The sequence below is a fragment of the Anopheles maculipalpis genome, chromosome 3RL, assembly GCF_943734695.1.
Source record: "Anopheles maculipalpis chromosome 3RL, idAnoMacuDA_375_x, whole genome shotgun sequence".
Classification (NCBI taxonomy): Eukaryota; Metazoa; Arthropoda; class Insecta; order Diptera; family Culicidae; genus Anopheles; species Anopheles maculipalpis.
The window spans coordinates 87301883-87315129 of record NC_064872.1 but is presented as its reverse complement, the minus strand read 5'-3'; the positions used below and the strand labels follow the sequence as shown (position 1 = coordinate 87315129).

General features: G+C 43.2%; 2 protein-coding genes across 2 annotated transcripts in view; one reads left to right on the top strand and one right to left on the bottom strand.

Moving 5' to 3' along the window:
* LOC126563498 (putative mediator of RNA polymerase II transcription subunit 26) overlaps positions 1 to 6018 on the bottom strand; it is a 46567-nt gene extending 40549 nt beyond the window's left edge. Inside the window, exon 1 of the mRNA XM_050220143.1 lies at positions 5923 to 6018. Within this exon, the coding sequence (XP_050076100.1) occupies positions 5923 to 6009 (87 nt within the window). The 5' untranslated portion in view covers positions 6010 to 6018. The remainder of the gene's footprint in view (positions 1 to 5922) is intronic.
* LOC126562569 (protein lifeguard 1-like) overlaps positions 1 to 13247 on the top strand; it is a 400503-nt gene that overhangs the window by 217817 nt on the left and 169439 nt on the right. The gene's annotated exons all lie outside the window — the stretch shown is intronic.

The window sequence follows — 13247 nt, the reverse complement described above, 5'->3', positions numbered from 1 at the left end:
TTCGATCATGCACTCGATCATCCGCTGTTAGCTCGGCTCGGCGGTTTGGTGCTGTTCTACATTGAACCTGGACGATCGTTCTCCAAATACTGCAGCCTGGATCGGTCGGCTTGAAGTCTTGCATGAATGAAGAAGGGTAGAAAACTTAAAGTGATGAAAGCGGAAACCGAAAGCACAAACGGAAACGACAATCAGAAGAGGCACCAGATGCAATCAGGTTGCTGCAGCCCCTGCATGCAGTAAGGGACGAGCAGCAGTGTTGCAATGGACGCGTTATGTAAATAAAACGGCATTGCAGTAAAGGGTGACAGTTTATTTTTAAATTTTAATACTAAAATCGTTGGAAATTTTTATCTTTCAAAGTGTGTTTTGCTTGATAAAATATTTAACCTAAAAATAAATAATTAAGAAAATGACAAAGCAAGAAGTTTATGAAAAAAAATCGCATCTTAAAGTAGAAATTCCCAACATAATGCTGATGCACGATCGAAAGTGTTGCCATCGATAAAAAGACACTTTTAGCTTACAATAAATTTGGTTTTCTTGCATCTTGGCATGTTGTCTTACGCGCACGGCCAATTGAATCCCACAATTCAATCCCTACTTGTAAAGAACTCTCTTTTTCGCTGTCTGTCTTCATTCAATTTCCAATGCTACACAACCATCAATACGATCTTAATCTGTTTTCTATACTTCCGCAACATTCGACTTCATCCTCACAAAAGACGCTTTTGTATGGCGATGCTCTCTACCTTTCTGCCCTCAAAAGATCTCTCTAGACCGTGCATCAGTGGAAACACAGCAACGATTGCGGTTGAACGAACGCAAGCGGTAGAGCTACTGCAATCCTCCACACACAGACACCGTTAAAATGCACACGCTGTTGCAGTTAACCGTCCACAGAGTGCAGAGCTCGTGATGGGCGAATTACAAAAAACAAAGCGTAACAGTTTTTGCCCACCAGGAATGAAGCGCCTCTTGGGCGTGCGTATATGAATGAACATGATCTCGTCTACTGAGTTTGCCGACTTTTTCTCCGCTCTGTCTTTTGCTACAGCAGATCCCTCAAATGACAGTGACTGTTGCAACTTCTGTACAGCAGACGTCGTGTGCACATCTCGCGCGAAAGAAGAAATGTGCAGCCGGAAATTGGAGGCCACGCGTGTTGCACCGCCTTTTTCTTCTTCACTCTCTCTCTCTCTCTCTCTCTCTCTCTCTCTCTCTCTCTCTCTCTCTCTCTCTCTCTCTCTCTCTCTCCAATTTTCAACCCTAACGATCAAGAAAGATTGGATCGCGCGGCTAAGAAGATGGTGACCGAACAACAGTAAACCAGAACAAAAACGAGATTCTGCCCAGAAACTGATCCTCGCTTGATTGCCTGGTTCGTGCAGTGAAGGGTGGTTCACCGGGTGGTTACGGTTACGGTAATTTTTGCAGCGAATCTTCACTGTTTTATGCAGTTTTATTGGCTCTTCTTGTGAAGCTGAAAAGCAAAGACAAGAGTATAGCAAGCAGAGAGCGAGTGAGAAGGGAGCAACACCAGAACATGGCGGGTGTTTATTAATGCAGTTTTGCCCTGTTCGAAAGAAGCCTTCGATCGGATGAATTAACAAACTTCCGGGCTTATGCAACGGGATGCATTCGGGCGGGATGAGTCGAGCAGCAGCAGCAGCAGAGGAAGCTATTTTCAGAATAAATTATTATTAGAAACGGGTCGAATGCAACTGTCGTGTAGCGGATTCTGGTGGATACCGTTCATTTATTATGCAATGGGATTTGTTAATAGGGGTGTGATCTTGCATTGAAGGAGAATGATTTTGACGAAGAAATTTTATTAAATAAAATTAATAAAACATTTTTGCTGTGAGTTGCTTTCTTGTACGCAGTTGCAGAAACACAATATCATATCACAATAATATGTAATAAAACCATTACACTGTAGCAAGACTCGGACAGAAGTATTAAATTTGAATTGTGTAATTAAAAACAGTACAAATCCAGTCTCAAATATAAGTAACTTGAAGAAGTTTACGTGATCGAAACACGTTTTGTAAGCGTAGCAATGGACGAGTTATCTAGCTTGAAATGCTCATCACTCTATATCTATCCACCGACACTATTCGGGCATCAACTTCAAACACACCTTTCAACTCAAATCCACACGTCTAACCAAGATTAATTTTGAGTTTATGCGCGCAAGGTGTAAAAATAACAATTACAGTTCCGTCTGGTTTTCAACGAAAAACCCCCAAGTGCAGACCTATGTATCTATGCTCAGTACGTACACCTCTCTTCCGTTCGTTGCCTTTTGCCCCGCCTTGACGTCCGAACAACATAACCTCCTTCTTCTGCTGCTGTTCCGGCCGCCGAACCGTGGCGACCTACACGGACACCGCACCACACATCGTCACGATCTGCCAAACGGAAAATAGTACACAAAACGCGCAGGCATATAGGTGGTAGGCATACATATCTTCATTTTCCTTCGTCAGGGGGGCGATTGAACTCGTGAGGCGATTGAGCTCGCACACTGGCCGCTCAAGGAGTATGTCTGAAGTGTTTGCGGTAGCGTGTTAAGCCGCCGCCAAGCGGCTTTTGTCGGTTTGTTAGTGCGTTTTAAAAATAATCCACACCATGCTGAAAAAAAACTACAAACCGGGTGAGACAAACACTAGGTGTAACCGTGCAGACACACTACTGTGTGCTGTGTGTTTATTGTGATTAAAAGAAAATTAATTTCATGATATTTATTACCTTTCCTGGGAATAGGAATAGAACACAGATTTGGAGAGAATAAATAATCAGCAACACAATTCTAACGAGCGGAAGAAAAGTCACAACGAATTGGCCGCTGCTAAAACGTGTTAACTCGGGTTGATTTATGTTAATCAAACCCTAAAGCGAAACGAGCAAACGATCGATCGCGCGACCCCTTTTTTCTTTCTGTCATTCGATGCGTAAAACTTTGCCTCCACACCTAAACAATGGGCTCAGTGTGATGGCTCGCTGAAGCATAAATCTGTCTGTCATTCTTCACAGCACCCGGCATGATCGATCGTGCAAAAGTCGTCGATCTAGGTCCTTCCCGATTGCTCCTTACGATACCAGAAGGGTACCTCTCCTCATCAGCAGGTTTATGACTACCAAACAACGTCTTTTCGTACCTCACAAACTACCTCAGATCGGACACGTCCCTAGTGTGTGTGTGTGCGTGCGTTTGTTAAGGCTTTATTTATTTATGTGCTGAGCGCGTATGAATTAGATTATCACGTGCCAAAACGGGGGAAAAAAAAGCTCGCATCGAGCAACAATGGGCGAGACACGACGCGAATTTGCCGTACGTGGAGAGTTGATTGATAGATCGATTTCAAATGTCACGCATTTATCGCCCTTATGCCCTGCTGTTTGCGTTTGCCACACCGGGCCAAGAAAAAAAAAAACGGATCCCGAAAGCTGGTAGCTCTCTATGAATTGATTCGTCAACTTCATCTTTGGCCGGCCAAAAAAAAAAGGGAAACCCTCTCCACCGGTAAGAGAAAACGTAATATGATTTTGATATGCTTCAGCGAAGTAGAGCAAAAGGCGCAAGTTTGATTGATTTCAATAAGCGTACTTTATTGACATATATCGTCGCATTATGAAAATGGTGTGAAAATGCTACTGGCGATAAACGAACGTTAGTAAGCGAAGCCATGCCAGACTGAATTGAATCAATTTTGAGAAAGGGTGTGCAAGTGAGGAAAATTTAAAACCTCCAATTTCGTTGTTGCACCCCTTGAAAGTGCCTTTGAAAAACGCCACACACCCAAACTGACCCATTTTTTCTTACGTTACCGTCAGTTCGATGCGTCTGTGACTAAAGTGCACGCTGCATTTTACGACACTTTTGACACAATTCTTTCGTTTCCACTTCGCCATCCCCATAAGCATTCTTGCCCATTCGCATGCTTCTGCACGATGCAACCCACCGACACGGCTTATGCGTGGAGTATGAATTAATGCAACGCACATAACGACACATAACATAAGCAGTGTGTGTGTGTGTTGCCTGTCTCTTCCTTTTTATTGCGCCTTGAGGAGGTCAGAATGAAAATAAAACCGTGCGCATCTACCATTCAAGCGCACAGCTAACGGTTAAGTGTATATGTTCTCTTTCCGTGAATGAGATTTTTTTATGCTTAAGACAAATAAAGAAAAGAATAAACCTGGCGCTATGTTTTGGAAAAGTTTTTTATGAGATATTTTAGCTGGTCACGAGCATCGTGGCAGAGCACGCGAACACGCCATGATTATACTTTAACATGAAGGAAAGGAATGAGCTCGTTCTGGTGCTCAAATCCATTGCAAAGGAGAGAAGAAATAAATATTTTAAAAAATCTTAAAGACTAGTTTATGACATGAGTTTAGACATTTTTTAAATAGAAAAAAAAATTAAAGCAACAAACGACGCTAAATGAAGGTGAAAATATGACAAAACTTCTTCTTCCTAAAAAACACAATCGAAACAATACTATGATAAATAAAAAATTAAAAGAAAGAATTAACAAAATATCAATTAACAAAGAAAAAGAAAGGTGAAATAAAAACAGCGAAAATAAACAAAAAAAAGCTAAGATTTGATGAAACAAAACGCATTAAAATCATGCACAATTATTAATAAAAAATCTCCATAAGAGGAAAAGAGCAAAAAAATATATCAAAACAAAAAAAAAAAGGTTACTAAAATGAAGAAAAACACAAAAAAGCTAAGTTAAATAAAGTAACATAAACAGTCCACTTATCAACAATTTTTAAATGGACGCAGAAAGCAGGAATGGAAAATGGAACAAAACCATAAAACCTGACAGAAGAGGCAACGAGCAAAATTGCAAAATCAACAAAACACAAGAAAAATTCAAACTGTCAACATATGACACAAGAGCCAAAGAGACAGAGTTCAGCTGGTCCCTGAGAGCACGTGCGTGTATGTTGGAAAACCGGAACAACGCCATACGCGGATGGCCCCCTTTCCATCAAGAAGAGAAGTGGAGATATAAAGAAAAGGGAAAGAAGGGAAGACGAAGAGAAAGAATGGAGAATTTATGACAGATCGTGCCGCTGCCATCTTGGGCGGAGATTAAAAATAAAAATTACTTTTATCTCATTTCCTTTTTCTCCCTACTTCACTCCCACCCTGCATCCAGCGTTTGTGCTGCAGGGTGACATCGTTATGCAGCACCAGACAGCAGCAGAGGCAGAGAGCAATGCTGCACTATGCGAGAGTGTTTATGTATATTGCCCTTTGGCGGTGCGTTTCCGTTCCATTTCCTGCTCGGTGCTGGTAGCATAGCGATTCGAAGAAAAAACGAAGCATATAACTATAACAGGGTAACAGAAAGAAGGGAATTCAACCAACCGGTAATGGATCGTTAGGCCAGAAAAGTTTGCATCCGTTCTTTGCCGGTGTTGTTTCTTCGCAAAAACGGTCAATTTGGGTAGATTAAATCCAAAATAAAAAGAAAGGTCAATAAGGTTAGAATTGCCGGTTGGTACATATAGATTTCCGCACAAACTAACTGCGGAACACCAGAGCATCAACGAGCAAAAATAAGCAAACGTGACTAACAACAACCGAGAACACCCGAGTGACCTCTGGAACAGAACGACGTGCGAGATCCTAAATTTTGTCCACACCCAACAGCTTCGTAATGCGGAACCCACGTTTCGAATATCACTCCCGGTAGAGAGCTTTCCCGCTTGGCTATGGGCTATGCCACCACCCAAACGTGACGGTTGAAGGAACGGCAGCTTAAGGAACATAAATGTTTGACGCCTTATTTATATCAGTAATGTCCGCAACATTATACATAAAACAATACAATCTGGGGCTTTTTTTCTTCTTGCTTTGTGTCGTTTTTGGGAAGGATTCGTTCGTTCACCTACCTTCATCTCGTTGACGATGTACTGAAACAGTGAGCCAATGGTGGCAACACCGGCATCCGCACCGCTTCGATCCATTCCGATGTCCATGTCGCTTCCGTTTGCGCCTTTTGCTGCCTTACTTTATCCACCCGATACCGGCAGCAAGGTGTGTCCTGGCGCTGTTTTCACGTAGATTTATCACTTCTAACCGATATCGTTTCTCCGCACCCTTTTTCCGCGGAACGTGCACAGGGAAACAATATGGATCGGAAACCTTAAGATCCAATAGATTTTCCCTCACTGCGCTAAAGGATAACGATCCTTCTGGCTATATACTTTTTTTGTTGTAAAAACACACGTGGGGCACACACAATGGAACAGAAAATAATGTAGTTAGAAAATAACAAAAAGCCTCTTCACTTCACTTCAACACCGCGCGTAAAATGCTGTATAATTTTCCTTTTCCAGAGGTATTTTAGCGGCTAAAAAACAACAAATGCTTCCACTTTCCACACACTTTTATCCCTCCCGCCACATCCGTTGACCTTATCGCACACTGACACACATACACACCACCCCCACGGTGGGCACAGGAAAGAAAACCTTTCTTTACGTTTTTCTCTTTCCTCTAATCGAAGGATTTCCCAACTTTTGGGAAACCGGGAGAAGAAAATCGATACTGGTGGCAAAAGGCACACGATATTCCCAACACTATCGGGCACAGCTAAGGGCCATTGCGCGGTGACCACACTAGCACCACGCGCACAGGGACGGATTGCAGCACCGGTTCATGGGGGGGGTCGGTTTACACGTGACCAACATACGGGATATGTGAAGCAAGAGAGTACAACGATCGCCTGATATCGCCGGAAGTGTTAATCCGATTCCCGACCAGGAAATGTGTATCCATTGAATGGGAGCAATTTTTACACCGAAACACGCGGTAATATATCCTTACGCCGCTAGTAAGGATAGTGCCCCATGGGAGTACGCGCGTTAAGTCGTTACACACGTACGCTATTGATGTTGCCTCCTTCTTCTCGGTATCCTTCGTTTAATTGCTCTTTTCAAAACACGATTCTATCTCACTTCACGCTACTGCCGCCATTAAATTCACATGCAATTAGTGCCTGGTTTACACGAAACTGTCGCAAGCTCCTAAAACGAGAGATGAACGAGAAAAGCTAAATCAGTAAAATGGTTGTACGATTGATCAAAAGAAATAGAGAAGGATTACATTAAGATGGAACAAGACGGATATGAACGCAAAGGCATGCTAATTAATGAGATAAAAGAGAAGCAAAAATAGCACATTGGTCAATATCCGTGGGGATTGCACTCGTTCATCGTGTACATTCATCACCCGTGTTTGGATAGTTTGGTTTGGAAAAGCACGCTTCGCTACGAACGATCGATTGATCGATCGGTTTCGATCGTACGCCCCAAGGTTGATGCTCTTGTTTGATGCTTGCTTGCACCGTCCGATGTTAATGCTGGACGGACCCCCAGTGCCACACGTTTATCGTTCCGTGCTCACTCGCTGCCTGTGTCGCCCACATAATCGCTCGCTGCAGTGCATGTGCAGCCAGCGCGACTGGCACTCGTGGAATGTGGAGCACACCAACGGCCGAATACTGCCCTAAACAGCTTAATTTCAAGGCAGTGGAGCGTGCTGCTTCCAAGGCATTTCGTTCGCTTTTTATTTTTTTCCCCACAACGAGGGTGTCACTTTCCAAATGGTAATGCGAGCGCACTCGGTTCTGATGCGAACGATGATGATTCGGTGAGTGAGCCTCAGGGGCTCTCCTCAGAGGCCGTATTGTCGGCGAAGAAGTTTAAGTATCGATGTCAGTCGGATTAGCAGGAATTTGATGACATCTCTCCGGGCGACACGCGGACTCCCCCGGGAGTACGCAAAAGCAATGTTGTTGGTGCGTTGCTACTAGCGTTTTCTCGCGACACACAAGAGAACTGGCTGAAAGTAGAAGAAGGTGAAAGAAACGATTAGTATTGGACTTTGCTATCAGATCGCAAGCGATTAGGAGGTGGAATTTCCGTGTTTTGTGTCCCCGTTGTTGTTATTCGTAGTGGAGCGATGTGAATGAAAATGGGCAAAGGTCTTGTTTGCCAATGGATGGCATCAAATAGCCCGTCAACAAATCCATTTCCAACTTCATTTCAACGCCAACGCTAAGTTCTCTCTTTCACTCTCGTGTAAGGGGGTGCATCCGCTATCCAATTCTTTGCTAGTTTTGGTCGGAAACTACTATTTTTAGGGGGAATGAAAAGCTTCCCCATTATGGCATGTTTCTTGCGAAGGCCGACAGCACTATTTCCAAACCCCAAAAATTCTAACCGTTGGGCGTTATTTTTGTGCTCGGTCAATTTGTCCACCCTACTAGACACACACACACACCCAAAGAATGAGTGGGAGAGTGGCTTGACGAGGTTGACTAGCAACAACATGGCTGGTCGAACCCAATGATTCTTGGGGACGATTTTTCACTGGACAAAGGAAAGATCCATCACTTCATTGGTAAAAGAGCTGTGTGCGGCGCCCTTTTTTTTTTGGTTTGGACGCGGGTAATCATGTTACAAATCGTTTTGTCAAAGCACAAAAGGTATGTCGAAGCCCATTATAAGTTGTTGACAATGATCTTGCGTGCTCTAGCAAACGACTCGTAGCTGGGAAGATGAGTGCAAAGGGTGAGATAATAGCAGATGGAATATAAAGTATAAAATATGTTGTTGTAACATCTCTATTTTCAACTCTTCAACTTTGGGAGTCCAAACTCTGGTAACGGCTAACGGCTTACAAGACCGGTGCCGCTTCCGTACCTTCGGAAATGCTCCGGTGGGACATCTAGGCTTACCAACGCTAACCAACATATAAATTATGCTTAATCTATTACACCGTCTTATGTCTTCTGTATTGATTTTTCCCTATTTTTAGACGAAAATTGCTCAAACTCTGCTGGTTTCCCACATCAACAACAACACCCTCCCCCTCTAGCCGTGGCGAACGTAATTTAGCATTGATTTATACCCAGTTACAGGGACCAATTCGAAAAAAAATATGGACAACAAAGTGTAAATAAATACACGCGCTTTTATGCACCATTCGTTCACCCATTTGCTCTAATGATCTTCGATTCCGTGCCAACCGACTGCAGCTGACGAGAAGAAAGTGCAATCTTTCTCTCTCGAGTGCATTTTCGTGTGCCGTCCCGAACAAACGAACTGACAGACAGATCCCGTAAACATGACTAAATTATTGAATGGGCCGTTGGTCGTTGAAGAAAACGTTCGATTTTTGTGTCCCTTGACTGCCTACTGGCCTAATGATTGTTTTCTACCGAAGAAGAATAAGAAGAAGAGGATCGTCAGTCTAACTTTGTGTTTAGATGTGTGTCGAAACGGAGATAGAAAACGACTGCGTCCCATTTGACGTTACTGCAGCTGCACCAATAACACGACACACAGCAGGACAGATGGGGTGGATTTGCCCACATTCGAGAGGACACATGGGAGAGTAGCGGATCGGGAACGAGGCCCACCACAGAAACTGTTGACTGACCCGAACCTAATGCTCGCACAGTTGGGATTTGTGAGCGTTTCTTTGTTTGCTGTTTCAATCGTAGGGAAATTTCTTAAATCACGAACCATTTTCGATGCTCATGACGAGCATCGGTTCGTGCGATGGGTTAACAAGCGGGAGCTAATTGAAACGGAAGCCACGCGGCGCGCGCCTGTGCACAAGGTTTAATGATGTGTTGTGGCTGGGCGAAAATAATGCATTTCCAGAAAGAGAAATGTCGATAAAAATTTAATCACTTTACCAGTTTTTTGCCACAGCTTAACTGTGCTTTCAGCAATAAATCACCAATAAAACTGCGCAGAGTTTGCGAAACTCGCGATCAGTATCAGTGTTTTTGTACAAGGCGAAAAAGGGAAAAGTGAGTAATTTCTTCAAGGTTTCGTACGAATTAAAAGTCGAATTTTAAAATAAATAATATTTTAAACGTAAAAACAGAAAAGAAACTAATTTTGTAACATGCAATTCGATAAATTGATACCTTAAAAATGAAACACCGAACCACGTCCGATGCAATTGTTTGCAATCACGAATGTGCATTCAAGCCTGCAAGACGGAACACGCCATTACTAGCAAGATGAGACGACGATAAACAATATAACACAACCAGCAGTTTGGCTATTTGTTTCGAGCCGCATCGTCCGTTTATAGAATCGATCACGATTTATCTAAGAGCTTCACGAGCCAGCAAAAACTATACGAAATACTCCTTTCGATTCTTCAACCGTTTGGAGCACACGGTGGACGGTCGGTGGTGCTGCTCGTGCTGGTGGTGAATGGCGTGAAGAAAGATAATTTGTCCAATTTCCCGTCGATGCCACAAAGTACGATCGTGTGGTTAAGAGGCGGAATGAGCAGTCACATGCAGCAGCACATTTTTGGCGAAGAAGCAAACAAGCACTGGTCGAATGCATTTCACCCATTTTTGCTCTACGAGCACAGGACCAAGAGGAGATGGTTTTGTGGTTTACAGCAATACAGACCGAGCTCACAATTGGGAGCAGAAGGAGCGAAACAAAAAGCTAAATAATACCCCACAGACAACAGGTTAATTTGCGGTAAATGTCAATTGCATCGAATGCATGCAATGGGAATAAAGAGGTGCAGTAATCCAGTCTGTAAGAGCTAACTGGGTTGCATCACAGCTTTGGTTGGCGAAAAGATCAGAAAGAAGGGGTTTTAAGACAACTTTTGTACCAATAAATCCCGGAAAATAAAACCAAAATTGGTCGACATATTATCCTCAAGAATAATTAAACCGTTTCGCGTTGGAAACTTCTTGAACGAATAGTGCTTCGTTGTAAATTAAATTCATTTATTATTAGTATTAATGGTTGGAAGGTAAATTAAAATACAATATTTAATAAGGCATACAACTCACCGAACGCCACCGATCCGGACATATCGCTTTCCGCAATTAAAACGGCACATCGTCACTCATGTGCATAGGCAAAATCATTCAAACGGAAAACAGGCGATCGTTTCATTCGAACCATTTACCAAGAGGCACTGTTATTCCTCGCACACACACACACACAGTTGCTCGACTTAAACGATCGACAGGCAACAATCAACGTCAAGGCACCCCCTTCGTCGCTCTTTCGTCGCCTCCCGCTTTGCTTGTGGTGCTGAAACCTTAGCCCCATTTTTAACATCCCATTGCCACGTTGCAGCTGCCCCGTCAACGTTGGCTGGCATCGGATTGCGTCATCATCGATTGCATTCTCGGGAAGCTTATGGTGGGTTGGTGGGATGATGCGAGAGCAACCGATTGCAACTGATTCCAACCACTGTGCGTCACCACGATTGGATTCCTCGAGCCACGATCAACGAGATCAACGGGTTCGAAAAAAAAAAAACGTTCGCAATCGTTCGTTACACACACTCAAGCCATTCGATCGGGCCACCACAGACGAGAAACCATAAGAATGCGTGTTGGGTCGGCGCTGGAGCCCAAAATTTCAAAGCCATCAGCTCGCAAAGTCACCGAAACATTGAAGAGCGAGTAGTGCGGTAAGTTTAGAATTTCAAACTTTAAGCCGGATCACTTTACGCCATCGTGCAACATAAGCGTACCGTGCATATGGTTGTGAGAGTGATTTAGTAAACGAATTGGTGGAAGATCAAAAAACTGGCCTGAACTGAGCAGTGGGGAGGAAAGAGTTCTTAAGTTGCTGGTAAATTGCTGGGCGGCAATCGACATTGAACTCAGCAAAAGTATAAAGTGACAAATGTTTACAGATGAAGGTAAGCTAAATGCTAGAAGATCACAATAAGCCATCAGCCAGCATTAGCCGTAATTTAATTGAAAAGACACAACAAAAATGTCCGGTGAATGTTGAAGTTCAAATGACATATACTACGTGACATTTATCCCACCAAAATGATTAGTACCTAATGGCATTTTGGGTTTCGAGACTTGAGTCATCGTTTTGCGAAGGAACAGTTTGATGATTTAAACGCCATTACACAGCTTAAGCTCGCTGCGTAGAAATAAGGAGAGATTATTTTCGTAGAATAATACATCATTCCTGATACATCCGTGATGGAGTCATCCATCTTGAATCTTGAGAACAAATCAAGATTATTATTTATTTTAGATGTATTAATGTACATTAAACTTCCAATACAATTAAAGTTGGATAGTTCCGGAAGTAAAAGTTTGGATATTGACTTCAGCCTTCCTTTTTTTGGGTTTAATTATGCCATACGAACTACAAATCTCGTTCGATCTTGTAATCGAATTCCGGAAATCACGCCAACACGTTGAACAACTTTAATATGCAAGTCATTGCTGTGGTTTTGAAGCCCACAAAAATCGCTTATTCTCTCTACGCGAACATATTAGTAAGAAACACGTCCAAATCTACAACTTCTACTAAAGGAGATGTATTTAAACATGGAATCCGTTACGTACATAAGGAGAAGAAGTAGAACAACCATCATTTGTATGCCTGTGTCTCCCTGTTTCTCCAATTGCAAAACGATATCCTTCACCAACAGCGAGGGAAGTAGGGGTATTTAGGTATTTCCGCGTCTAACGTTTTTAGACACCGCTAGTGTGCGATCAAGTAACAACGACGGCGGGTCAGGTTTTATATTTTTTCCTTCGCCCAATCTACACTCACGAACTCTCCACAGAGGCCACAATCTATTCCAATCTGTCTCGCATAACCAGCTCTTGTACCAGAGTGTACCAGCACCAGTAGACGGCTTGCAGTGGCCTTGTCTGGAGATTTGCTGAGGGAAGGATCTGCGAAAAAAGGTGCTCGCTATCATATTTGCATAGAATCAAAGCACGTTTATTTATTTATGTTGCCCATTGCATTTAATCCCACCATCAAAAGAAACTGCGGTGTAACTGTAAGGAAGGCTCCGCGAAGGCTCGTCATAATCTAGCCGAAGGTGTGCTGGGGTACATGTTGAAAGTGTGCAAGATTTCCAGCAAGATTTGTTCCTGAAAGATGCGTTTTTTATTCCTTCTTTACTCTGCTCTTTCACCGGGACCCTGGTGGTACAGTGGAGACACGACTCCACTGCCGTGGGTAGATTCTTCTGCCCGACGAGCTGGCTTTCACCTGTCACACTCAAATGCACACCGAGGAGAAATGAGAACTGCAATTGATGTCACACGCTGCATCCCGCCTCTTCCCACCAAACACCTCCTCCCATCCCCATCAACCCTTAATCCATTTCCACCTGACCCCTTTCACTTGGTGGATGGATCACAATCTTTCTCTCTCGCGTCTTC